The 27,917-nt window shown below is 54.7% G+C and overlaps 1 protein-coding gene across 1 annotated transcript in view; it reads right to left on the bottom strand.

Moving 5' to 3' along the window:
- Positions 1-203: 203 nt before the first annotated feature.
- The window catches only part of WDR97 (WD repeat domain 97), a 68,230-nt gene continuing 40,516 nt past the window's right edge, over positions 204-27,917 (bottom strand). The window contains exons 17-28 of the mRNA XM_054020527.1: positions 24,924-25,079; positions 24,328-24,438; positions 22,664-22,801; positions 21,314-21,451; positions 18,841-18,984; positions 18,016-18,213; positions 15,753-15,874; positions 14,061-14,226; positions 12,911-12,985; positions 12,114-12,307; positions 7,285-7,346; positions 204-638 (exon numbers count right to left, since the gene is read on the bottom strand). Coding sequence (XP_053876502.1) covers positions 436-638; positions 7,285-7,346; positions 12,114-12,307; positions 12,911-12,985; positions 14,061-14,226; positions 15,753-15,874; positions 18,016-18,213; positions 18,841-18,984; positions 21,314-21,451; positions 22,664-22,801; positions 24,328-24,438; positions 24,924-25,079 — 1,707 coding nt within the window. The 3' untranslated portion in view covers positions 204-435. The remainder of the gene's footprint in view (positions 639-7,284; positions 7,347-12,113; positions 12,308-12,910; positions 12,986-14,060; positions 14,227-15,752; positions 15,875-18,015; positions 18,214-18,840; positions 18,985-21,313; positions 21,452-22,663; positions 22,802-24,327; positions 24,439-24,923; positions 25,080-27,917) is intronic.

The following is a 27,917-nucleotide window of genomic DNA, read 5'->3' as shown; positions in this document are numbered from 1 at the left end:
GCCCTGTTGTCTGTGCCTGCAAGACCTGTCTTGGACTGTATTCCTGTCATCCAAATAAACCTTCTGCTTTACTGGCTGGCTGAGAGTCATGGTGAATCGCAGGAGGCCGGGGGTGCAGGGCCCTGAGTCCCCCAATACTCCGCGACACAGGGAAGAGGAGACAGTAATGGAGTCTGAAGCTATTGACTAGAACAATCCTGATTCCATTTATTATTTCCCCGGTGCGTTTTGTTTTGTGTAGCTTGCTCCATCCAGATGTTGGTGTATAACTCTCAGCTGGGCCTCTCATCTTTACCATATATATAGACTATAGTTTATTTAGTTTCCTTATAGCCAGACCTAGAAGAGCCCATTATCATTCTCGTTCACTGGCCTCTGCTAATGATCAAGTCTGGGAGTCCGGTCAATGCAGAGCCATCTTGGCTAGCCATGCCTTCAGGGATAGCTATCTGCAAGTGAGAACTTTGGGATGAAATATTTCTGGACTTTCTGCTGCATGGAGATGAATGTATTTTGTGATGCTGGCATGTCAGAATCAGGTGGAAATGGGTTCACGTTGATTCTTGGCACTGGCAATTTAATAGCATGTACAAATCCCGTCAACAAAGGGAGTGGAAAAATGCGCGGAAGGTAGAAACCTGTGTTTGAAGGGAGAAAGAAAAATATATTAAGAGAAAGAATAAGTAGTTCTGAATAGTGCTGTGACTGCTCTTTCTTTCCATCATGTGTGTTCCTACCTATGGCCAAAATAGATGACTGTGTGTTACCCCAATGTTATATGTTCATATATACATTTATGATGTATACCTAAGACTGCCAATGGTGCACCTAATGGGATTGCATTTTTACACTAGAGAACCCCTGTCCCCCAGAAATGACTGTCTCAAGGACAGCACATAACATAAAAATGGCCAAACTGGGTCAGACCAATGGTCCTTCTAGCCCAGTAACCTGTCTTCTGACAGTAGCCAGTGCCAGATATTCAGAGGGAATTAACACAACAGGGAAATTTCAAGTCATCCATGCCCTGTTGTCCAATCCCAGCTTCTGGCAGTCGGAGGTTTAAGGACACCCAGAGAATGGGATTGTGTCCCTGACCATCTTGACTAATAGCCATTGAGGGCCCTATCCTCCATGTACTTAGCTAATTATTTGCTGAACCCAGTTATACTTTCAGCCTTCACAACCTCCCCAGCCAACGGGTTCCACAGGTTGACTGTGCATTGTGTGAAATACACCTCTACCCCAATATAACGCTGTCCTCGGGAGCCAAAAAATCTTACCGCGTTATATTGAACTTGCTTTGATCCACCGGAGTGCGCAGCCCCCCCCCCCCCGGAGCACTGCTTTACTACGTTATATTCGAATTCGTGTTATACTGGGTCGCGTTATATCGGGGTAGAGGTGTACTTCCTTTTGTTTGTTTTAAACTTGCTGCCTATTAATTTAATTGGGTGACCTCTAGTTCTTGTGTTATAAGAAAGGGTAAATAACACTTCCTTCTTCACTTTCTCCACCCCAGTCATGATTTTATAGACCGCTAGCATATCCCCCCCCAGTCATCTCTTTTCCAAGCTGAAAAGTCCCAGTCTTATTAATCTCTCCTCGTATGGAAGCTGTTCCACACCCCTAATAATTTTTCTTGTTCTTTTGCTGTCCCTTTTCCAATTCACACATATATATTTTTGAGATGGGGTAACCAGAACTACACACAATATTCAAGATGTGGGCATACCATGGATTTATAGAGTGGCATTATGATACAGTATTTTCGTATTCTCTCTCCTTTTCCTAATGGTTCCTACTAGTCTCTTAGCTTTTTTGACTGCCACTGAACCTTTCTTGAGTGGTAACAGCTAATTTAGACCCCCATCATTTTATATGTAGAGTTGGGATGATGTTTTCCATTGTGCATTACTTTGCATTTATCAACATTGAATTTCATCTGCCATTTTGTTGCCCAGTCATTTATAAATCCACGCTGGCTCCTTCTGCCTCAGCTGGGCTTCCTTATTCAGTCAGGGGATTGCTTAGGCACCTGATTCCCCTCAACTCTGGCCTGTTGGGTTAATTAGCCCCCTTCTCAATCTACATTAACCCCTTCAGGGCAAGTGAACACCCAGTCACAAATACTGACATGGCTTGCAGGAAGACCTCCCAGTTTGACAGTACTGGGCTGTCACGCTTCAAGACGCGGGCGGCCTAGTCTAGTGCTTCCCCAGACAGCAGGCTGATGACCAGGCCCATTTTTGCACAGTCAGTGTTATAGGACTGAGCATACATCATGAATAGGAGGCAGCATTGGTTTATAAATCCCTGGAATCACTGGCAATTACCATCAAACCGTTCCGGCAGTGGTATCCGGGAACAGGGCTGCACGAGCCCTGTCTGGAATGCAGAGTTTTCTGCACACAACTGTGTGACTTGCTCTTGCAAGAGCTGGTTCTCCAAGGTCAGCTGGACGACCCGGGCCTGCAGGGCTTCGTTTTCTGCCTGAAGATGGATGGCCCACTTGAGCACATCCAGTGCTCCTGAAGGGTTAGCAAGGTCCTTTCTACTGACCGGACCCATTCCTGTAGCCTCAGTGGTCCATGCAAGCTGGGGCGTTGGTGGTCTGACCAAGTGCTCGGAGCAGGAGTCAAAACGGGTCAGACCCCAGGAGGTCAGAGTCCGAGGCAAACGAGAGAGCAAAACTGAGAGTCAGATGTATGGAGGCAGACAGGGTCAGGTTACCAGGAGATCAGGCTCCGAGACAGGCCAAAGAGCAAACCAGGAGTCAGGTTACCAGGAGATCAGTAGCAGGCAGTAGGAGCAGGTATCACAGGGGAAGCAGCCCTAAGCAGGGAAAACCCAGTTGCACGGACTTCCTGTTCCTATGCTTGAGTTAAAGAGAAGCTGGGGACCAGTCAAGACCCCCAGTGTCCAACCAATCAGATCCCTGGACTGGAGTCTTCTGTCAGAGTTCAACGGCTATTCCAGCAACAGATAGCCGGTCACTTGGGTGGCAGGTGGGAGTGACTAGCCCCAGTGGACCAGGGCTCACGATCCATGGTCCCTAACACTATCTTGAGTAATTTCGTATCATCTGCAAATTTTGCCACCTCACTGTTCACCCCCTTTTCCAGACAATTTATGAACATGTTGAATAGCACTGGTCCCGGTACAGACCCTTGGGGGACACCACTATTTACCTCTCTCCACTGTGAAAACTGACCATTTATTTCTACCCTTTGTTTCCTATATTTTAATCAATCAGTTACTGATCCAGGAGAGTATCTTCCCTCTTATCCCATGACAGCTTACTCTGCGTAAGAATCTTTGACCTTGTCAAAGGTTTTCTGAAAGTCCAAGTACATTGTATCGACAGGATCACCCTTGTTCACATGCTTGTTGATTCGCTCAGAAAATTCTAATAGATTGGTGAGGCATGATTTCCCTTTACAGAAGCCATGTTGACTCTTCCCCAACAAATCATGTTCATCTGTGTGTCTGATCATTCTGTTCTTTACCATAGTTTCAACCAATTTGCCTGGTACTGAAGTTAAGCTTACCAGCCCGTAATTGCAGGATCGCCTCTAGAGCCTTTTTTAAAAAAGTTGGTGTTACATTAGTTATCCTCCAGTCATCGGGCACAGAGACTGATGTAAGCAAGAGGCTACATACCAGAGTTAGTAGTTCTGCAGTTTCACATTTGAGTTCCTTCAGAACTGTTGGGTGAATCCCATCTGGTCCTGGTGATTTATTACAGTTTAATTTATCAATTTGCTCCAAAACCTCCTCTACTGACACCTCAATCTGGATCAGTTACTCAGAACTGTTGCCTAAAAAAATGGCTTGGATGTGGGAACCTCCCTCACATCCTCTGCAGTGAAGACTGATGCAAAGCATTCATTTAGCTTGTCTACAATGGCCTTGTCTTCCTTGGGTGCTCCTTTAGCACCTTGATCATCCAGTGGCCCCACTGATTGTTTGGCAGGCTTCATGTTTCTGATGTACTAAAACAAAATTTGAAGTTAGATTTTGAGTCTTTTGCTAGTTGCTCTTCAAATTCTTTTTTGGCCTGCCTAAGTATACTTTACACTTGACTTGCCAGAATTTATGCTCCTTTCTCTCTTTCTCAGTAGGATATGACTTTCAATTTTTACAGGATGTCTTTTTGCCTCTAACCACCTATTTTACTCTTTTGCTTAGCCATAGTGGCATTTTTTTGGTCCTCTTACTGTTTTCTATATTTGGAGTATACGTTTAGTTTGAACCTCTATTCTGGTGTACTTAAATAGTTTCCATGCAGCTTGCAGGCATTTCACTTCTGACTGTACCTTTTAATTTCCATTTAACTAGCTTCCTCATTTTTGTGTAAGTCCCCTTTCTGAAGTTAAATGCTACTTCATGGTTGGCTTCTTTGGTATTTTCCCCCACAAGGATGTTAAATGTAATGACATTGGTGAGCGATTCCAGAAATAAGAGGATAAGCACAGCATGCATGCTAGTCTCTAATAGGTCACTGTCCAACCTAATAGGACACTAACACTGAGATGATACATTTGCTCATATATGTTGTTTCAGGATTCATTGAAGTACTGTCTGCTTGCTGTTGATGCTTTGTTCTCCATTCCTATAAACCAAATTAGTGAGGGACTTTGGAAATGACTCTTTTTCAAATGTTTGCAGTGTTGTTGCAGCCGTGTCGGTCCCAGGATATTAGAAAGACAAGTTGGTTGAGGTCGTATCTTTTATTGGACCAACTTCTGTTGATGAAAGAGACAAGCTTTTAAAGTTATAAAGAGCTCTTCTTCAGGTCTGGGAAAGATATTCAGAGTGTCACAGCTAAATACAAGATGGAACTGATTGATGAGCATAAGAAGTTAATACATGTTACAAGAGACCATTCGAGATGACGTGGACAGATAGGACTCTGCAGTCATAGGACAAAGGAGAGTCTTTGTATTAAGGTTCTACATAGTTACGAAGCCACCCATCCAAAGACACAACCGACAGGAGCAACCATTTAATTGGTTCTTCTCCCCCCACCCCCAGCCCCGAATAAACTCAGCATAAAACAATCCAGAAGGGTAAGTCACACTGTTCCTAAGCCTGAGTTACAACACACTGATGCACTAACACACTCAGGCAGAGTGAAATTCACTGCGTGAAGAGGGGCTGCACAAGGCCCACTGAAGAGCTGTGCTGGTTACTCATTCCTCCCCACTTCCTACCCTCCCTGGGCTGGGCAGTACTGAGCGAACAGGGAGAAGCGGCCTCCTGTGGGCAGGAAGAGGAGCTGAAGGGAAACTCTGATCACTGCCTGCGGCCCGCTAGCGCGTGACGTTCCAGCTGGCATGAGAGAATGTGTGACACCAGCAGCAGATGTAAAAACAACGAGGAGTCCTTGTGGCACCTAGAGACTAACATATTTATTTGGGCATAAACTTTGGTGGGTGAAAACCCACTTCATCAGATGCATGCAGTGGAAAATACAGTAGGCAGAATATATATACACAGTACATGAAAAGATGGGAGTTGCCTTACCAAGTGGGGGGTCAGTTCTAACGCGACAATTCAATTAAAAGTGGAAGTGAGCTATTATCAACAGGAGGAAAATCACTTTTGTAGTGTTAATCAGGGTGGCCCATTCCAGACAGTTGACAAGAAAGGTGTGAGTCGCAGTCGGGGGAAATTAGTTTTTAGTTTTTATAGTGACCCATCCACTCCCAGTGTTTGTTCAGGCCTAATTTGATGGTGTCCAGTTTGCAAATTAATTCCAGTTCTGCAGTTTCTTGTTGGAGTCTGGTTTTGAAGTTTTTTTGTTGAAGAATTGCCACTTTTAAATCTGTTATTGAGTGACCAGGGAGATTGAAGTGTTCTCTGACTGGTTTTTGAATGTTATAATTCTTGACGTCTGATTTGTGTCCTTTTTTTTTTTTTTTTTTTTTGCGTAGAGACTGTCCGGTTTGGCCAATGTACATGGCCGAGGGGCATTGCTGGCACATGATGGCATATATCACATTGGTAGATGTGCAGGTGAACGAGCCTCTGATGGTGTGGCTGATGTGGTTAGGTCCTATGATGGTGTCACTTGAATAAATATGTGGACAGTTGGCAATGGGGTTTGCTACAGGGATTGGTTCCTGGGTTGGTGTTTTTGTTGTGTGGTGTGTAGTTGCTGGTGAGTATTTGCTTCAGGCTGGGGGACTGTCTGTAAGTGAGGACTGGCCTGTCTCCCAAGATCTGTGAGTGAGGGATCGTCCTTCAGGATAGGTTGTAGATCCTTGATGATACGCTGGAGAGGTTTTAGTTGAGGGCTGAAGGTGATGGCTAGCGGCATTCTGTTACTTTCTTTGTTGGGCCTGTCCTGTAGTAGGTGACTTCTGGGCACCCTTCTGGCTCTGTCAATCTGTTTCTTCACTTCAGCAGGTGGGTATTGTAGTTTTAAGAACGCTTGATAGAGATCCTGTAGGTGTTTGTCTCTGTCTGAGGGATTGAAGCAAATGCGGTTGTATCTTAGAGCTTGGCTGTAGACAATGGATCGTGTGATGTGGTCTGGATGAAAGCTGGAGGCATGTAGGTACGTATAGTGGTCAGTAGGTTTCCGGTATAGGGTGGTGTTTATGTGACCATCGCTTATTTGCACTGTAGTGTCCAGGAGGTGGATCTCTTGTGTGGACTGGTCCAGGCTGAGATTGATGGTGGGGTGGAAATTGTTGAAATCCTCGTGGAATTCCTCAAGGGCTTCTTTCCCTGGGTCCAGATGATGAAGATGTCATCAATGTAGCGCAAGTAGAGTAGGGGCGTTAGGAGACGAGAGCTGAGGAAGTGTTGTTCTAAGTCAGCCATAAGTCAGCGGCAGATGTGTGACTCCCGCTCCAGCTGTGAGTCACTCGGGCAGCAGTGAACTTTCGTTTGTTTATTCACATCCTTTTAAAAAAAACTAACTTATCCAGGTGTGACCCAGCGAGTTTTCGTAAGTAACCCTTGTTGAATTATTACTATCAGTGTAACCCTTTTATCTCCCCTCCCATGCCCATGGGTTGGCTGGTTTGTTGCACCCACTGTCGTGTCTGGTCTTAACCTGCATTGTGCGCTTGTTGGGAAAGAATTGTGTCCCACTAGGTGTACTGCCCCCAGTACAACAGGGACCCAATCTTGATTAAGGCTACAATACAGAACCCTGCACCTGACTGGTGAAAAGTTTTTCAGGTCACTATTAACATGGGAGAGAGAGAGGCTACAAGGAGGGAAGAGGCAGAGAAAATCAGGGAGAAGGTGGTGAGAGCCACTACTTACATTGGGATGGTCTCCTTCGCGCCATAGTGTTGGTCTCTCCTAGCCGCAAGATGGCCTGGCTCCTGGCACAGAAACAGTTGTTATTCTCTGCACTCTGCAGTGCTGGAGACTCTTTTTCTTACACAAGGAAGCGGGTGTGAAGGGAAACCCAGGAGTGCCGGCCTGCTCCTGGCTGGTAATATGACATCACGCCCCGTAAACCTACTAGGTGTGATTTCTCACTGCGGTTTTATCAAACGGCGTGCGATACGTGGGTGGCCAAAGTGCAACCCATAGAATCCTACAGTGTAATGTGAGCCACTGTTATCCTATTACTGATGAGTGCATTGTCGTGACCCCAGGCCCCAGCACACAATGCTCCAACCTTGCCTCTTGGATACAGATGCAGCATTGCATGCTGGGATCAGTAGGTGTCATCAATCACACCTTTTATGTGTGGCTGCAACCTGCTCCATTTTATGCTCATAAGGCATGGTCCTTAGTGGCAAATGGAGGGGGATGCAATAAAGGATGGTGTGGCCCAGAATAAAGGATCAGATGAAGGCCTGCCTGGGAACATAGGAATTGGCAGACTGGATCAGACCAAAGCCCACCTGATAGCCCACAAAACCACTAACCCAGGAACCTATCCTTGTAACAAACCCCGATGCCAACTCTGTCCACATATCTATTCAAGTGACATCATCATAGGACCTAATCACATCAGCCATACCATCAGGGGCTCGTTCACCTGCACATCTACCAATGTGATATATGCCATCATGTGCCAGCAATGCCCCTCTGCCATGTACATTGGCCAAACCGGACAGTCTCTACGCAAAAGAATTAATGGACACAAATCTGACATCAGGAATCAAAATACTCAAAAACCAGTGGGAGAACACTTTAACCTGTCTGGTCATTCAGTGACAGACCTGCGGGTGGCTATATTACAACAGAAAAACTTCAAAAACAGACTCCAAAGAGCGACTGCAGAGCTAGAATTGATATGCAAACTAGACACAATCAACTCCGGTTTGAATAAGGACTGGGAATGGCTGAACCATTACAAACATTGACTCTATCTCCCCTTGTAAGTATTCTCACACTTCTTATCACACTGTCTGTACTCGGCTAGCTTGATTATCACTTCAAAAGTTTGTTTTTTTTTTTTTCTCTTAATTAATTGGCCTCTCAGAGTTGGTAAGACAACTCCCACCTGTTTATGCTCTCTGTATGTGTGTATATATATCTCCTCATTATATGTTCCATTCTATATGCATCCGAAGAAGTGGGCTGTAGTCCACGAAAGCTTATGCTCTAATAAATTTGTTAGTCTCTAAGGTGCCACAAGTACTCCTGTTCTTCTTTTTGCTGATAGTTTAGTATCTTCCCTCTGCCAGTGGCCAGCACTGGATGCTTCAGAGGAAGGCGTAAGAACCCCGCAGAAGCCGATGTGGGATAATCTGCCCCCCGCATTCGGTCTTGTCCTGGTCTCCGATAGCTAGAGATTGAAAAAAATCAAGGGAAGTGTGGGCCCCTTACTGAATGAGGGAGGCAACCTAGTGACAGAGGATGTGGAAAAAGCTAATGTCCTCAATGCTTTTTTTGCCTCTGTCTTCACAAACAAGGTCAGCTCCCAGACTGCTGCACTGGGCAGCACAGCATGGGGAGGAGGTGACCAGCCCTCTGTGGAGAAAGAAGTGGTTCGGGACTATTTAGAAAAGCTGGACGAACACAAGTCCATGGGGCCGGATGCGCTGCATCCGAGGGTGCTAAAGGAGTTGGCGGAGCCATTGGCCATCATCTTTGAAAACTCATGGCGATCAGGGGAGGTCCCGGATGACTGGAAAAAGGCTAATGTAGTGCCCATCTTTAAAAAAGGGAAGAAGGAGGATCCGGGGAACTACAGGCCAGTCAGCCTCACCTCAGTCCCTGGAAAAATCATGGAGCAGGTCCTCAAGGAATCAATTCTGAGGCCCTTAGAGGAGAGGAAAGTGATCAGGAACAGTCAGCATGGATTCACCAAGGGCAAGTCATGCCTGACTAGCCGAATTGCCTTCTATGAGGAGATAACTAGGTCTGTGGATGAGGGGAAAGCAGTGGATGTGTTATTTCTTGACTTTAGCAAAGCTTTTGATACGGACTCCCACAGTATTCTTGCTGGCAAGTTAAAGAAGTATGGGCTGGATGAATGGACTGTAAGGTGGATAGAAAGCTGGCTAGATCGTCGGGCTCAGCGGGTAGTGATCAATGGCTCCATGTCTAGTTGGCAGCCAGTTTCAAGCGGAGTGCCCCAAGGTTCAGTCCTGGGGCCGATTTTGTTTAATATCTTTATTAATGATCTGGAGGATGGTGTGGACTGCACTCTCAGCAAGTTTGCAGATGACACTAAACTGGGAGGCGTGGTAGATACACTGGAGGGTAGGGATCGGATACAGAGGGACCTAGACAAATTAGAGGATTGGGCCAAAAAAACCTGATGAGGTTCAACAAGGACAAGTGCAGAGTCCTGCACTTAGGACGGAAGAATCCTATGCACTGCTACAGACTAGGGACCGAATGGCTAGGCAGCAGTTCTGCAGAAAAGGACCTAGGGGTCACAGTGGACGAGAAGCTGGATATGAGTCAACAGTGTGCTCTTGTTGCCAAGAAGGCTAACAGCATTTTGGGCTGTATCAGTAGGGGCATTGCCAGCAGATCGAAGAATGTGATCGTTCCCCTTTATTCGACATTGGTGAGGCCTCATCTGGAGTACTGTGTCCAGTTTTGGGCCCCACACTACAAGAAGGATGTGGAAAAATTGGAAAGAGTCCAGCGGAGGGCAACAAAAATGATTAGGGGTCTGGAGCACATGACTTATGAGGAGAGGCTGAGGGAACTGGGATTTTTTAGTCTCCAGAAGAGAAGAATGAGGGGGGATTTGATAGCTGCTTTCAACTACCTGAAGGGGGGTTCCAAAGAGGATGGAGCTCGGCTGTTCTCAGTGGTGGCAGATGACAGAACAAGGAGCAGTGGTCTCAAGTTGCAGTGGTCCAGGTTGGATATTAGGAAACACTATTTCACTAGGAGGGTGGTGAAGCACTGGAATGCGTTACCTAGGGAGGTGGTGGAATCTCCTTCCTTGGAGGTTTTTAAGGCCCGGCTTGACAAAGCCCTGGCTGGGATGATTTAGTTGGAGATTAGTCCTGCTTTGAGCAGGGGGTTGGACTAGATGACCTCCTGAGGTCCCTTCCAACCCTGATATTCTATGATTCTATGATTGACTTAAGCCCTAAAGCAGGAGGTCTAATGCCCACTCCAGAATTTGTTATCGTTAATCAAAACAACCCTGGATATTTTGATAGCCATAGAAATGTTATATATATATAAATATAAATGATAACCAATCCCTTTTTGAATCCTGGCCTCAATGACTTCCTGTAGCAGAGAGACCCACAGGCTGTTCACACGTGGGGTGTGAATGAGTATTTCCTCTCCTTGGTTTTGAATGTCTCACTTTTCCATTTCACTGCCTGCTCACTTGTTTTTGTGACCAGAGACAAGGAGAACTTTGGTCCCGTGGCACAATGGGACAAAGTTTAGAGAAACAATTTCTTGCTACTGTGAGTGGCTGCTTCATGGAAAAGCTAGAACACACTAGAGGAGATATTCTTCACTTGGATTTAAGATACATACAGGCGCTAATTCAAGAAGTGACAGCAGCAGAGTCACTAAGAAACAGTGATGATGATGATAGCATTAGGCTCAACATCCCAGAACCAGGCAGAGTACCAAAAACTGCTGGCCCCACAGCGTAGTTGAGCTGGTTAAATTCCCTTTGTCATGTGCCTGCTTACAGAGCTGATGGGATGGGAGACCAGCACAACACGAACAAAAATAAAACAAAACAACCTAATATCGCTTTGAAAATCAGTTTAATCCAAACCTAAGTGTACGTCTACACTACAATAAAACACCCGTGGCCGGCCAGCATCAGCTGCCTTGGGCTCGGGCTGCAGGGCTATAAAATCAGTGTGTGCGGCCAGGCTCAGGCTGGGCTCCGGGCTCCCACGAGGGAGCAGGGTCCTAGAGCCCAGCCGCCAGGCTGAGCCCAAACATCTATGCTGAGCCGCATGAGCCCAAGTCAGCTGAGACAGGCCAGCTGTGGGTGTCTGACTGCAGTGTAGCTGCACCCGAAGCTTTAAACACTATTGACACTAAGAGTTAGAAAGCAGCAGAGTCCGGTGGCACCTTATAGACTGACAGACGTATTGGAGCATGAGCTTTCGTGGGTGAATCCCTACTTCGTCGGCTGTAGAAAGCTCATGCTCCTATACGTCTGTTAGTCTGTAAGGTGCCACGGGACTCTTTGCTGCTTTTACCGATCCAGACTAACACGGCTCCCCCGCTGATACAAGAATGAGATCGTTATTGCACTGCATCCCTGCAGGGTTCAGGGAAGGCTGTTTGGGTGCTTTAATTATGGATTTTCATCTCTGAACAAGTTTAGGACTTCTTTCAAGTTTAACCCCAAGTCTGAACGGGGTGTTGCTCCAACTCATGGCGGGTTTTCTCAAGTGCAGACTGCAGGCTCTCAGAGCCAGGCTCTGGTAAGCACCCAGCATTGTTCTGGGTAGGATAAAAGGACGAACAGCGGCAGTAGAAAGCAATCAGACTCCAGCTGCTCCCAGCACCCTAGAGAGCATGCTGTTATCCTTGGCACTGTATGACCTGCTTTGCCTACAGGGTTTATAAGAACAAATTGCTGTAGTCCTTTGCAATGACCACACAAGGCCCGCTGAGCAAGGCCACTGTGACCATGCACCGGCCTCCTCAGTTCACCTAGCTCCTCCTGTTGCATAACTTACCTCCCAGTGGAAGGCAAGGCCATCACTGTGTTCTTGGTTTCCTGTGCTCCAGCAGGTTTTGGCTGTTTCAGATCCTCCAAATCCCTCTTCATTTGCACTTTACAGAAATGGTTTATTGCGTTTATTGGCCCCACTGACGGCTCTGGGCTGCCAGCAGAGGGAGAAACCCTGCTCCTCCCTGCAGCTTTCTTAGCCTGCAAAAGGAGAGACAGGTGCTGATTAACATCAGCAAGGGCTGCCTGTCTAGCACAGGTACTGCCGGGCATGACAGTGCTGCAAAATGACACGCTGTGTGTGGGAGACGGGCAGGCACCCGAGCCTCTGCCAGGTGCCTGTGGCACTGAAGTGGTTACATCCGGTATAAAGGGCTGTTTCCGTTACACAGGAGAAAGATCCGTTGAAAGGGACAGGAAAATCCATCCTGCAGAAGCCCCGCAACATGAATATACACAGACTGCACCATCACATGGTATCTGAGCCCTCAGGACACGTCCGCTCTGACTACCGGGGCACTAGCTATGGGCGTTGCTTTGTGGGTCTGCTCATCCTGCCAGTAACTGGAGGGGTGGGGTCACGCCTCCTCGCTTCTGCGGGAGCAGCCTGCACCGGCACCGCTCGGCAGCAGTACCTACAACATCACAAGGGCTCAGGCTGCAGATACTTGGGGAGGGGAGGAAGCAGCTGGAGCAGAAAGCCGGTGGTGGGGCTTGTCCTGGCATTGAGACGTATCATCTGGGAGACACGGGGCCATGCAGCGGGAGCTTGGCTTGCAGACACCTCCGCCGCACTGGCCTCACCTTTGGGCTGCTCCCAGGGAAGTGCCTTTTCCCCGCCCGTGCCTGGAACGGCTCCAACGTGCTGCTCTTGTGATCCTGGAGCAAACGGATGTAACCAGTCAAAACCGAACCTCCCCATTGCCACCAACCCCCAAACTCACCGAATCTCCTCCTATAACCTGGGACTGTTTGCTTTGCTCCCACCACCTGCGGGCAGGCCGCGGTGCAGAAAACACGGGAACAGGCAGGAGGAGGCCAGGATCAGGAAGGAAGCAGCTGTGAGACCCTGAAGCAGAAATTTTCCAGCCCCTTTCTGCTTCGCTGCCACGTTATTACTGTGATGCTCATTCGTATCACACCAGCCGTGTGCTGGGGCTGCAGGCCAAGGGCCGAAGAGAAGGGCCCTGCTGCAGAAGTTCCCAATCTGGACAGAGAGGGGATGAGGAGTCTATAGTGGCAGCAGGACTGAGCTGGGCACGTTTATATAAGAAGATTTTCAGCCCCCAGGTGAGGACCCGTGTCTGAGGGGGGACTGAGGAGGGCAGCCTGTGGGCACAGCTGCTCTGGGAGGGTAAGCCAGGCCTCTGGGCTCTGCAGATTCCCCTTTCTCTGAACTAGACCCCTCTCTCTAGGGCTTGATCTGCACTTAAAACCTACACTGGCCTAGCTATGTCGGTCGGGGTGTGAAAAACCCACAGCCCGGAGAGACATTACTATGCCGCCCTAACCCCGGCGCAGACAGCGTGAAGTTGACGGAGGAATTCTCCCCTTGGCCTAGCTACCACCGCTCGGGGAAGTGGATTCACTACGACAATAAGGGCCCCTCCCATCGGCAGCGTCTTCCCTGAAGCGCTACAGCTGCGCCACTGCAGCATTTCAAGTGTAGACGAGCCCTTAGCCTGCTCCCCCACTCCCCGGGAGCTCCGTCCCCTGCTCCTGGCGTGCTGGTTCTCACACATGCATAATTGTTAGTGGGACGAGACGACATCCCACTGGGGTCCCTGCCTGGCCGCTGCTTTGAGCCATCTGCACTAGGACTCAGAGCCCCTGGGGGCCGTGCAGTGGACAGACCCCCCCATGCTGAAGAGCTAACCCCACATTCCCTGCAGCCCGGGCCCAGCCCTAGGCGGGAGGGGTGGAAAGGGGACTGCGAGTGACAGAGCAGCAGCACCTGGAAATCCTGCATCACTCCTTCAAGCCACTGTGCGCAGATTCTCCTCAGCGCTGCCTTGGTGACAGGCTTCTCCCTGGAAAGATCCCAAGAGTCCATCTCCTGGTAGAAATAGTTGTGCGGATCCTCCAGGCCCAGCTCTACGAAAAGAGCCTTAATGGACCCCCTGAGAGCAAGGGAGAAATCAGCGTCTGGAGGACGTTTGTCCCTCCCCTTGGAAGCTGATGCTAACTAGCTTTAATCAGACGCAGCTCAGCGAGCTCCGCTACGTCCCCGGGGGGCCAGGCAAGCTGGCTTGTGGTGCCAGCCTCTGGCAGCATCAGACTGACACCCCCAGGGACATGCGAGGCTGCGAGTGGCTTGTGCTGCACGTACCCACCACCTGACAGGCCCAGCGGTGTGGGGGGGACCCTTTCCTCCCTGTAGATGAGGGGGTTGAAGTGGTTCTGCCACGACCTCGAGCCGTGATGGCTGGTGGGCCCAGCTCCCTCAGCGACTGCCTGCTCTGTGGCCCACGCCCTGCTCTGGGGGGTTGAGTTTAGCCCGAGCCACGCTATGCATTATGGGACATCTCAGCTCACACCTTGGCGTGTAACATGGCAGCGTGCTAAATTCAAACACACGGGGCAGTGTAAGGCAGCGGGGGCCAGCCTCACGCCCTGCCTGCACCCCCACTTCCTTCCTGCACCGCCTGCCCCATTCCCCAGGGGTGGGCTCCTCCTGACAGACGGAAATGTGAACCAAAGCGCTCTTGGACCCCAGGCCAGCCAGAACTCAGATCCTCAGACCAAGGGGATGGGGGCTTAAGTCGGTCACTGCTTGTCAGGGGGTCTCCAAGTCCCTCTCTCACTGCACGCCGGCTGGAGCCTGAGCCCTCAGCCCCAAGCATCTCGGAGCGTTGCAACGTGCCCAGCCTTTTGCAGGCTGTCCTTTGCTCTGCAGCTGGCTGGCTTCCCCTAAGGACAGGGGCTAACACAGAAGCAAAGGCCCCCCCAGGCCCACCCCACAGAGGCTGAGTTCCAAGGCACGGGCTCTTCTCCTTTCGACAGGGTCCAATGGGCATCGCCTACGAACGAGTGAGTCCAGTAGCACCTGCATGCCCATGACCCTCCCCGTCAATAAATGACTGCGAGAGGGAGACGCCGGATTCGATGCAGGGGCGCAGACAGCTGGGGCTGCACAGGATCCTCTCGCCGAGGGTGGGGAGACTGTGCACAGCGGCAGAGAGGCAGCAGAGGGGAGAGAGGTGACCTGGGCCTGCCTGGAAGGGCGCAGAGTTAGCCACAGCTGGAATCTGTTCACGACAGGAGCGACCCTGTTGGGCAGCACTGGTTACTCCGCAGCTCCCTGCCCGCTCCCTGGATCGAATGCTGCACCCCCCGGGATCTCCGCCAGAGCCCTTTGCTTGGGGGAACAGGCACGGGAGGGCTTTGGCTGGTACAGTCCTGGGATAGCCTATGAATGCAGCACGCTGATTCCAGCCCTGGGATTGCAGTACAATCCGGGTGCGAGGCACTTTACCCAGACTTCCCTCATCTAGAGCAACCAGTGCTCCCCAGGAACGGAGCCCAAAGCTCACCCTTGTCATGGAGGGCAGGAGTCGGAGGTCACTGATGGAGTGCGTGGCTCCATACTCCCAGCCCTCCCTTCACACTGCATGCTGGTTGTCCCCGCCTGCAGCCAGCCCCTCACCTGCTGGAGACGGGACTGTGCAGGAAGTATGCCATAAGCTCCAGCAGCAGCTCCTTACTGTCTCGGCAGAAGGCCATGAGGGCATTCAGGGAGGTCAGGACAAACTTTTTCTGAGTCTTTTCCTGCGAAGAGAGAAGACAGAGCATTAGTCTGCCCCAGCCCCAGCAAGAAAGCTGCTTCCCCCATGGGACGCCTGGAGGCTCAGGCTGGGACTAGCAACTGAAGAACACTAAACACCTATTCACATGGCAGCATGCTGGCGGACGGAGCAGTGTCAGCCAGATGTGCTACTGAGCACAGGCGTTCAGCAGGCCCCACAGGGCAAGGGCATGTGGGGGGAGCTCTCCTTCTTCCCTTTGAAGATAGTGAGTCAGGGCTGCTGAGACCCTCCCTCTCTAGCAGAGAGCCAGGAAGCAGCAGGCACCCGGACTGTTATGCCCTGTCCATGACAGAGCGCAGACAGCAGAGGACAGTAGGTATATAGACACAGCCATGCCCTGCGAATACTAACAAGTGCACACCTACACTCCATCCCTAACAGGCACAGGCTGTCCCCACAGGACACAGCTCCCCTCAGCAGGCTGACACAGAGCCCACTTGCGCTTGGTACAAGCACATCAAGCACCAGTTTGTATGAGGAGGGATCCACGTTCCCCCTGCGGGTTCATTTGGACACATTCTTCACTTCCTCTCCCAACCCACTGCGCACCATTGCTGTGCGCTGAGGGCCTTACCCATTCCCATCACAGCCTGTCAGTGACTTCAGTGAAGACTGGATCTGATCCTGACCATGGCATCTGCTACGTCCGGGGGCTGCACGCCAGGGGGGGATGCCTGAAGTTTGTGAAGTGCTTTGAGATCCTTTGGCGAGACAGGTGATATTATCCCCGAGCGTGCACCAAGCACAAACACCCCTGGTGCAGAGCTCCGTGCACACACCTTGCACCACACGTACCAGGGCATGTGCCCAGCACAGGGGCACAGACACTGCCATGCACAGTCCCTGCTCAGCCCTACCCGTGGGCAAAGGGAACAGGTCCTAGTTCACCATCAGCACCCTGCCTCGTTCCCTCCTCAGGGCTGGGAGGGAAGGACACTCACTAGCCTGTCACCACCTCTTGTTGTGGCCTTTCTGTGGGTCTCGCGTCTCCTAACTGACCCTTCATCACTTCGTTCCCAGACCCATCAATTCATTGACCTTCACCTCAGACTGAGCTTCTCAGCCCCTCAATTCGAGGGCTTGCAGCTGTGACGAACTGGGACTGTTCTTACTGTGGTCTGTGAACGCTGACAGGGGAGTGTTGGCCGGGGCAGGTTGCAGGGGAGTTTGGCTGGGACGGTCTGCATTGGGGGATGGGAGACTGGTCTTGAGGGAAGATACCTGAGCATGTAACGTGAGAACCCAGGAAGGGGTTAGAGGCCAGGTGACACCTCTGCCTGGGAAACTGAACAAAGGCTGTGGGAGGGGGTCGCTGAAGGAGAGTTTTCAGAAGCTGGCTGGTGACATGGCTGGGAGGCAGACGGGGCTCTGACCTCCCAAGGGGACTGTGGTGCCCTGGGACCCCAAGATGGACCTAACTGAGGGGGGTCCTGTTGTCTGTGCCTGCAAGACCTGTTTTGGACTGTGTTCCTGTCGTCTAAATAAACCTTCTGCTTTACTGGCTGGCTGAGAGTCATGGTAAATCACAGGAAGCCGGGGTGCAGGGCCTTGTGTCCCCCCACACTCCGTGACAGCAGCTTCCTTGGGTCTCCTGGTTGATTTCCTGGAGGCAATCTGGTGCGTTACCCCCTTGCTGTCTCAGGCCTTTCGGCCTCTCCCCCCGTCTCTGGTCTCTCCCCTTTGTAGCAGGTCTGGTTTTCTCTGTTGGTGGCAGCGGTGGGTGCCTGTCTCCATGACTGGTGGCTCTGGCAGCTGCATGGGGTTGTGATCAGGCAGCTGGGCTGTAGGCAGGAGAGATGCTCTCCTCCCCTCTGACTGTGCTCTGGATGAGGTTACAAACCCCATTACGCAGCCACTCGTTTTAGTTCTGCTTCCAGCTCCCGGGAGATCATTGGCGGTGGCCAGGAAACTCCAGGTTCTCCAGAGCTAGCGACCAATCCCCATCAGTTCTGAGGGCTCCAAACTATACCCAGAGGGAGCCGTTTCAGACCATCCTGGGGAGGGGGTGGGGGAGGATCACCACTGCCCTGCAGAGCACTGGTGCGCAGGGCTGCAGTTCGCACAGAGCTGGGGCATGCTAACCCTTCTGACCGGGATCCTTACCTCCAGACTGGGCGGGTCGCTCTGGTTCAGGATGAGGAGCAGGGCCTTGCAGACCTCACGGCCGTTCTCCACCCCGAGTTGCTCGTGCAGCGTTAGGATGGCTTGGACTATGCCCGTCTTCGCACCATCGTCCACGGTGAGCAGCGCCTCCAGGAGCCGGCGCACAAACCTGCTCACGCTCAGTCCCTGCAGGGAATCCTGACAAGGGGCAAGAGGGACATTCTGAGACACTCCTTTCCATGTGTGGGGAGAAAATGCGCTTACTCAGAGCCGCCTCCCCCTGGGGCTGGGGGGACTCACCCCCCCCAAATCCACGCCAGCTCCCCAACTTTCTGCCATGGCAAGGCATGCGCGGGTGCAGCTTTGCAGGGTTCTGGTAGGAAACGAGGCAGCGAAATTCATCAATCTACAGAAATGAAAGTTTACTGAGCGAACCTCTGCGGCCTCCCGGGGAGAAGCGAAATGGCCTTTCAGCCTCTAGCGAGAGGTGGGAGAAGCGGTAGCGGCAGCCAGTGCTGTGTGTGCACGCACAAGCGTGTGTCAGAGAACCCTCCCCGTGCCGCGCTGGCATGGGCCCTTCTTGCCTTCTGCCAGGGCTGCAGAAGTCAGAACTCCTGGCGCCGGGCCACAGTTAACTGGCTACACCTCAGAGCCCCCGTCTCATTACCCACTCCGATGGGGCACTGGCTTGGACTCGATCACACAGCAAGCCTGTGGCACAGACGGGGTTAACCCTCAGGCACTCCTAGCTCCCAGTCCTGTACTCCGCTCACTCGGCCACACGGCTGTGTACGGCCAGTGACGCAGACGGAGGCAGCTTCTCACCATTGAGCTGAGGACGGGGTAGATCTGCCTGAACCATTCTGTGTCCTCGAACTGGAGGACGAAGGATGGGATCTCGCCTCCGGAGGGAGAGGCCTGGGGCTGCTCAAACTCATCAGGCTGTGTCAGGAAAAAACTCGTCACGCTCTGAAACAAAAGCAGAGGTGAGTCAGGAGAACCAGCCCGGAGCCAGCCCAGAGCCACGCAGGCCAGTCCAGAGCCACGCAGGCCAGTCCAGAGCCAGCCCAGAGCCAAACAGGCCAGCCCAGAGCCAAACAGGCCAGCCCAGAGCCAGCCCAGAACCGAGCAGGCCAGGCCGGAGCCAGCCCAGAGCCACGCAGGCCAGCCCGGAGCCAGCCCAGAGCCACGCAGGCCAGCCCGGAGCCAGCCCAGAGCCACGCAGGCCAGTCCAGAGCCACGCAGGCCAGTCCAGAGCCAGCCCAGAGCCAAACAGGCCAGCCCAGAGCCAAACAGGCCAGCCCAGAGCCAAACAGGCCAGAACCGAGCAGGCCAGGCCGGAGCCAGCCCAGAGCCACGCAGGCCAGGCCGGAGCCAGCCCAGAGCCACGCAGGCCAGTCCAGAGCCAGCCCAGAGCCACGCAGGCCAGTCCAGAGCCACACAGACCAGCAGCACTCTTCTGTTTGCTGCTTTGCCGTTCCCTGCTAGGGTTGACGAGAGCCTGGGGCAGCACGAACAGGCCCTGTGGAGGCCTCCAGAGAACACAGCGCTCCGGCAGTGCTCCTTGGCGCTGGCCTGGCCTGCTAATCAGTCCTGCCACCTGCCCGAGCTCAGCCAACGCCCTGGCTGCAATCCACGAGCAGCGCGGTGCCCAGCCGTGATCTGGCCCGTTCTGCGCACAGACCGGCTCCCTGCCCACCCGTTCTGTGTTGTTCCCTGCAGCAAGCGCCCAGCATTTTGGGGGCAGTCCCCAGATAGTCCCAGAACAAGCGCAGAGCCCCTCTCTCCTGCCCCGATGGGTAGGGAGCCCGGCCCCATAGAGGCATAGAGGGAAAGAGAAAATCACAAACAGGGAGGGCCCTGGCTGTAGAGAGACCCCCGAGTCCCTGCAGCCTGGGTCAGAGCAGGAGGTTGGGGGGAGGCTGATGCTCTGTTCCATTCTGGTTATGTCCTGGACCCCGAGCTGCTAGGCCAAGTCCCCGGTCCCTGCACCCCAGTGTCCTCATGTCTCCTCCACCAGGGGTTGCCAATGGACACAGCGAAGCCCCGCAGAAGCCCCAGCAAGGCAGTGAAGAAGCCGGGGAAAGCCACAGGCAAGGAACAAGAGCAGCCAGGTGGGATGAGGTGGGGGACAGACTGGGGTCACACGCAGCACTGCCAGCAGTAGGAGACCCCCCCCCCCCGGGCCTCTCTCTGCGTTCGGGGGACGAGCACAGGGAGAAGAGATGGGGCGAGGGGCAGCGACAGGGGAGCTTTACACCTCCTGAAGGAGGCAGAGTGAAGGGAGGAAGCCTGGAGCCCCGGATCGACGGGGGAGCTCCAGAGACCTGCTGGAGGCCAGGCCAGGCAGAGAGGCGGGATGATGCAGCCGGAGCATGCAGGGGCGGAGAGAACGTCAGCGGGAGCCAGGGCTGAGTTCCCAGCAGCTCCGGGCAGTGGCTGTGCCCCGAGGTAAGGCCAATGTGCCAGGTACACAGAGAAGGGGACTAGGTTGAGGTGAACAGAAACGAGCCAGTCCTTTTTGGAGAGCCGTTTGCAGCCTGTCTGGATCACATGTGGACCCCCAGCTCTCTGCAATGCCAACGTGCTGGGCAGGGCCTTCGGCTGCTCGTTAATTCCAGTGGCAGAGTCCCTAGGCGCTGGCCTGGGAGAAGGACTCAAGCTGTGAGGAGGCCGGGTTACAGCACAGTGCAGACACCAGGCCAGGTTCTGGCCTGGAGACCAGAAAGCACGTGTCTGTCCAGAGCAGCTCTGCAAACCCACCAATAACTGCAGTCGTCAGAGCCGGGCTGTGGGAGTCCATCGATGCCCTGGGCCGGGGAGCCCAGCCCTGCAGCAAAATGCTCCTCCAAGAAGGCTTGGGACAGAGGCTCCTTCACGGCCTCAGGGAGAGGGTGAAAGGCCCACGCAGGGACAGACACTTACCTGGGGCCTAGAGACTCCTGCGCTTTCAGGCCCGCTTGCCAGAGTCTCCTGGAAGAGAACCACTGGCATGAACCCCAGACTAACTCAATGGGGCTTCCTTGCTGACTGGGGCTGGCCCTGGCCCTGCTGCAGGATTTCACTAGCCAAACCTGCCCCCCGGCAGCTCCCCTTCCGCCTCTTCATTGGTGTCTCTTCTCCCTGAGCGCGTGTCCTTCACCAGCTACGCCGGGGGCGGCAAAGGGTGCATGCTCAGGGCACGTGGTTTTCCAGAGGAAACATCCCAACTGAGTAACACCCATCCTGGGATCAATCTGGCACAGAGGGGCCAGCTGGCAGACCCCAGGCCCCCGTTGCAGACGCTGCTGCAAGTTACCTCCTTCCACTTGGGGACAGGCAGGGAAATGCTGGATATTTTCTCTAGAATCGCCGCTGTCCTGGCCGCCTCGTCCTCTTCCTCTTCAGTACCAAGCAGCTCCTCGCCGCGCTCGGGGCCTGCCCTCCCGGCCTGATCCTAGCAAGGAGGAGGAGGAGGAGCTGCCCCTTTCTGCCTGCTGCTGCACCCACATCCCCTTGGGCTTGAAACTCAGGTGGGTCTGAGAGTCAAGAGGTGGAATCTCCCTGTGTCTGAATGCCAGCTGGGAGCGGCGCGGGGTGGATGTAGGGCGACACCTGTGCTGCCTGGCTTACCCCAGGGTGTAACGCTGGCCCGGGAGGGCAGCCGGCTGTGAGTGGCACAGGGTGGATGTAGGGTGACACCCGTGTTCCCTGGCTTACCCCAGGGTGTAACGCTGGCCCGGGAGGGCAGCCAGCTGTGAGTAGCACGGGGTGGGTGTAGGGCGACACCCGTGTTCCCTGGCTTACCCCAGGGTGTAACGCTGGCCCGGGAGGGCAGCCGGCTCTGAGCTGACACAAGACTTGTGGGAAGAGCCAGGGGAACGGTGTCATTGCAGGAACTCACTGCTCTGCTCTTGTGACTCTGACCTTCGGACACAAGCGGGGTCCTGGGGCTCCCGCCGTAAGCCCAGCCCATGGCCAGCCCGGTCTGGGGCCGTGCTCTGCTCAGGGAGGCTGCCCTGATTCCTAGCCCCCGGGGTGGGGTGACGGAGCAGCAGGACAGGAGTGTGGAGACCAGCACTGGCCACAGCGACTCTCCAGGAGCGAGGCTGGGCTCCCGCCTGACCCCTCTGCCCTGGTCTTTGCAGAGGCTGCTCCAGGCTCCTCCTCAGACAGCCCCGGCCTCCGGCCTCCAGCTGCAGCTCAGCTCCCTCCACTGACGGGGAGGCCGGGAGAGTCTCCCACTCAGCGGGGGAGGAGGGGGGATGGGTTTTATGCTGTGTGTATGGAGCAGGTCTCCTGGCTCAGCCTGCAACCCCCATGCCCGCAACATCTGCCTGCCCTGCAGCTGGGAGAGGGCACCACAGGCCTGGCTGCAGTGGGCCCAGGCCACTGCCCCAGCACCCAGCGGGCCTGGCTGCGGGAGGAGCAGACCAAGAGGCAGGGAGCAGTCTCCCCGCTGGAACTTTCAGATCACTGCACCTTTGGCATCTGAGCTTCACTGCAGCGCAGGGAATCCCCCAGGAGATTTGGGGAGAGGACACACAACGGGGGCTCCAGACCGGAGCCCAGGGGAGAGGTGAGGAGCGGCAGAGCGCTGGGGAGAAGCATTGGGAGAGCTCTGCCTAGGGATAGCGCTTTCTCTCTTGGACCATCTGCACTCCTCTACCTGTTGCACTTCCAGCCACATGGCCAGCAGCGATTCCCTCGCAGACTCGATGTCATCCTGGCTCCGGAACTGCTGCACCACCACCGAATTGGGCAGGAAGCCGGATGACAGCCTGCGGACGTGGAGATGGGACGACTCCTGAGAGAAGGAAACAAAGCGTATCAGAGAGCCGCTCACTCTCCAGGGGCACGGCAAACCACGGCCCAGGGGAACCGGGCCAGGCCACGCGGCCAGGCCACAGCCACCATTCCTGGGGGAACTGGGCCGGGCCATGCGGCCAGGCCACAACCACATCCATGCAGAAAGTGGACCAGGCCACGCGGCCAGGCCAAAGCCACCATCCACGGGGGAACCGGGCCAGGCCATAGCCACCATCCATGGGGGAACCGGGCCAGGCCACGCAGCCAGGCCACAGCCACCATCCACGGGGGAACCGGGCCGGGCCACACAGCCAGGCCACAGCCACCATCCATGGGGGAACCGGGCCGGGCCACACAGCCAGGCCACAGCCACCATCCACGGGGGAACCGGGCCGGGCCACACAGCCAGGCCACAGCCACCATCCACGGGGGAACCGGGCCAGGCCACGCACCCATTGCACAACCACCGCCCCCCGGGGAACCAGGCCGGGTCGCGCAGCTACTCTGTTATCACTGCCCCCGTGGAACTACAGTGGCTTGCATGCCATTCGTGTTCTCGTCTACTCGTCAGCAGCCACAACATGCAGACACTCTTAAATAAATAGCCAGTCTGTCCCCAACTAGGGTGACCAGATGTCCCGATTTTATAGGGACAGTCCTGATTTTTGGGTCGTTTTCTTATATAGGCTCCTATTACCCCCCACCCCCACCCCTGTCCCGATTTTTCACACTTGCTGTGTGGTCGCCCCACCCCCAACAGAACCAGCTTTCTGGGCCAGCTCCAAAAGGAACTTCCCACAGCTGAGCTGGAGGCCTGTCCCGTGCACTGCCTGGTCTGTGCGGGGCACCCAGGAGGGCTGGTGGCAGCAGGACGGGGGAATGCTCCATAGCGGCACCTCCTCCTCTGCCTAATTCTTCGGGGGGGTTGTGACAGATCCTCACCCACTGTGGGAGGCCCAGGGCCGGAGCAGTAAATGGGAAACAGCTAAGTAGGGAGGAGCAGAAGGACAGGGACTCATGCCCATGCACGAAAGGAAAGAGATCAGGGTTTTACCCCCTGGGCAGTGCGGATGGCTCCGGAGCGAGCCGCACACCTCGGCGGGGCTCTTGGAGAGGAAGGTTCTAGCAGGAGACAACATCAGCACCTTGCACTGCAGGGCTGGGTGCTTGGACGCCCGCTGGATCCAGGCTGGGGCAACAGGCTGCCCGGAGCCGGGACAGCGCATGTGGCGCTGAGGTCAGTGAGCTGGACAGTCTCAGACGGGGAAGGAAACACGCCCAGGCCTCGACAGTCAGGGGCCCAGAGAGGAGCTAGGCCAGTGGTTCTCAGCCTATTGACCATTGTGGGCCACATCCAATCCTACTCGTATGGATCTGAGGAGGTCACATGGGCTGCAGCTGTGTGCTGATTGGGCCGCAGGTTGAGAACCGCTGAGCTAGGACCTGGGGGGGCTTCAGGACCATGGCGCCAGGTGTTTGCAGTGGGATCCCCGACAGGCTCTGCTTGGACGTCTGATTGCTGACCTGAGACGTGGAGGGGCCATGGCCGTTGACTCTGGTGATCTGCAGTGAAGGCGACCGGCTGCGGCTGCCGGTGTGCTGGCTCTCACTGGCTGCCGCGGCCTCCTGGCGAGCCTTGGGGAGCCAGACGCAGAAGGGAGTTATTCCGCTGCTCTGGCTGCGTCTGCACCTTTCTCATTCCTTCCTGTTCCCGACCCACCACGTGCACCTGGACCACGGCCGCGGTAGGGGAGGCCAGAGCTTAACAACAGTCTGGCCACTCTCCCTTTCCCCCCAGCCAGCCTGCCAGCTGCGAGGCTAGAGAGCCCCTGCCCCCCAGCCAGCCCATTGGATCCCCTGCCCCCCCCCGCCAGCCCATTGGATCCCCTGCCCCCCCCCGCCAGCCCATTGGATCCCCTGCCCCCCCCCGCCAGCCCATTGGATCCCCTGCCCCCCCTGCCAGCCCATTGGATCCCCTTCCCCCAGCCAGCCCATTGGATCCCCTACCCTCCACCAGCCCATTGGATCCCCTGCCCCCAGCCAGCCCAGAGGTGAGATCAGAACCGGCAGCGGACCTGCTGCCTTGCCCGAGTCTGCTCGGCGTCGATCCAAGCCCTTACCTGGGATATCTGACTCCGGATCCTTGCCAGCGAGGAGCGGCGCAGGGAGTCTTCCAGCCCTTTAGAGGCACTGGGGGTTGGAAGCGCTAAACGTGAGCCCCGGCCTGCGTGAGGCTCCAGGGCGTCCTCTCGGCAAACCCCATCTGCCGCAGGAGCCTGGGGGACACAGGAGCTCGGTGTAAATGCGCACGTTACAGGGTCCCACGCGCTGCGCCGGCACGGCTGCCTGGTGCACCACCGCCAGACACCAACACAGGAGCCTCCAATGCAGGGCAGGCAGAGCCCACGTGGGCCAAACCGCCCGGCAGCCGCCTGCACTCTGGGGAGCAGCTGTAGCTTTGTGCAGTGGGGTTTGTTATGGGTGGTGTGTCCACAGCACAGCCACAGGCGGGCCAGGGGGAGACGTGGGCAGAGAGAGCAGGGGAGGCCACGGGAAACATCCCTGCTGGGTGTTGGTGCTTGGACCGGACCTCAGACAGAGACCCCTCACCCTCACACCCACGCCCCACACACCCCTCCCCCCTCTCTCTCACACACACAACCCTACCCCCCTCATACACACACACAGAAACACCTCACACCCACTTCTCACACACACATACACACGCTCTAACCTCTGCCCCCCACCACCACACATGCTCCACACCTCCATCTCCCCCACGCCCCCACTTCTGCCCCAATTCCCCCCCCACTCCCCTCACCTCATCACTCTTAGTCGCACCCACACCCTCGCTCCCCCTACAAACACACAAACCCCAACCCCCTCATCCCTTCCCCACACACACCCGCCCTCCTACCGCCCTCCTGCCACCCCTCCCCCTTCCAATCCATTTCAACTCAGTGAGACTCTTGGCACGACCAGCCCCACAGGAGGCCCCAGAGGGCAACCAAGCGACAGTCCCTTAGGTCTGTGCCAGAGACGGGTCCGACCCGCCCGGAACGGGGCGACTCTCTGCGTGGGCTGTGGGACCCTGGACCCGTTGCCAGCAGAGTCTATTCCTGATCCCGTGACAGCCTGCTACACACAGCCCTGCCAACGCTCGCCCGGCCACTACACCCGTCACACAGCAGCAGCCAGCCCCTGCCTGACGCACCCGGCCCCACTGGCACGGCCAGACACTGTATCGCTGCCGTCTACACACCGGCCCGGACCCACAGCCTGCCCCCCCACGCCTGTTCCCCAAAGCCGGGCTCCATTACGGGTGTGCCAGCAGCCCAGGCTGCTCCCTAGGGAGGCGAGTACCAGGGTCAGAGGAAGGGAGGGACTCGGGCGTCTCTGGGACGTCGTTGTCTGACAGACACACGGAGAGGGGTGGGGTGGGTGAGTTTGGGGTCAATGGCGACACCTCCCAGCTTCGTAGCACCGACTCCTCCCCTGGGAATGGCCCCAGGGACCTGGGAGGCAACAAACTGACATTCCAACCTGGTGGGACCAAGCAGAGCACCAGCGCGGCCACGTAGCTAGGAACGGGCTCAGAGATGCAGCAAACTCCCCAGCCTGGTGACGCACCCGCCAGCCAGGGCCCAGTGCCAGGTGGGGAAGGGACAGGAGCGAAGGGAGCTGCGCTGTGAGCCACGTTATCACCTCCACCGGGGCGGGGATCAGCACACGGGCCTGGGTGCACTGCTTTCCTGCCGGGGAGCCCCGGGGCCTGATTCAGGGCTCTAGCAGGGGGCACATGGGGGCCAAGTTTGTAAAGGAGAATAATCCCCCCAAGCCAGATCCCCCACAGCCAGATCCCCCCAAGCCAGATCCCCCTTCCCCTGGCTAGCCTGTCAGATCCCCCTTCCCCCACCAGCCAGATCCCCCCCAGCCAGATCCCCCTTCCCCTGGCTAGCCTGTCAGATCCCCCTCCCCCCAGCCAGCCAGATCCCCCCCAGCCAGGCAGTGCCCACAAGCCAGATTTTCCCTCCTCCTCTATAACCTGCCAGTCACCCCAGGACTGGTCTCCCTCTTTCCCTGTGGCTTATGGACTGTCCTGCAGCTCTCCCCCCACCCCCCCACGCCCTGCCAAACAGCTGTGAGGCTAGAGAACGGCCACACCGGGTCAGACCAATGGTCCACGTAGCCCAGCAGGTGCAGTGGCCAGTGCCAGGTGCCCCAGAGGGAATGAACAGAACAGGGCGATTATCGCGTGATCCATCCCCTGTCCTCCCCTCTCAGCTTCTGGCAGTCAGAGGTTTAGGGACACCCAGAGCAGGGGGCTGTGTCCCTGCCCATCCCGGCTAACAGCCTGTGACGTTATTGACATAAACTGGGACCATATAGATCATTGTTGCAACCAAGGTCCTGTAGTGGTACCCAAATCTTGTATAAAGGGGGTCAAATGGGGTGTCTAGGACAAGGTTATGGTTTACTGGTTATGATTATGCTGTCTATATGTGTGTATCAGTTTTGTAGTTGAAGTTATGAATATTGGCTCTATACTGTCTGTATGGCAAACTTATGCTATGCTTCTGGGTGACATCCCAGACAAGCTGAGATTAGCTCTGCCTAGCCTGCTTGATGGCCCATTAAGGACCATCAGCTATACAATGGACCCATTGAGAGAAGGCAGATACGCCTTGTACCTCAGCAAAGTATGCAGGGACTGGCCCATGTGACTCCAGACTCCATGTTGCTGTAATTTTCCACAGTAAGAACAAAGAGGTGATCTTACACCTGGAAAAGACTATATAAGGCTGATGCCTGATCTCCATCTGGTCTTCAATCCTGCTTCTTACCTCTGGAGGAACTTTGCTACAAGCTGAAGCTCTGAACAAAGGACTGAGGACCCATCCCAGCGGGGGATGTATTCCAGAGACTTGATTTGAACCTGCAGTTTATTCTATCGCTGCTGCAAGCCTGAACCAAGAACTTTGCCATTACTGTATGTAATTGATTCCATTTAACCAATTCTAACTCTCATCTCTATCTTTTTCCTTTTATGAATAAACCTTTAGATTTTAGATTCTAAAGGATTGGCAACAGCGTGATTTGTGGGTAAGATCTGA

This window comes from Malaclemys terrapin, chromosome 2, assembly GCF_027887155.1.
Source record: "Malaclemys terrapin pileata isolate rMalTer1 chromosome 2, rMalTer1.hap1, whole genome shotgun sequence".
Lineage (NCBI taxonomy): Eukaryota > Metazoa > Chordata > Testudines > Emydidae > Malaclemys > Malaclemys terrapin.
This window is presented reverse-complemented; position numbering and strand designations above follow the sequence as displayed.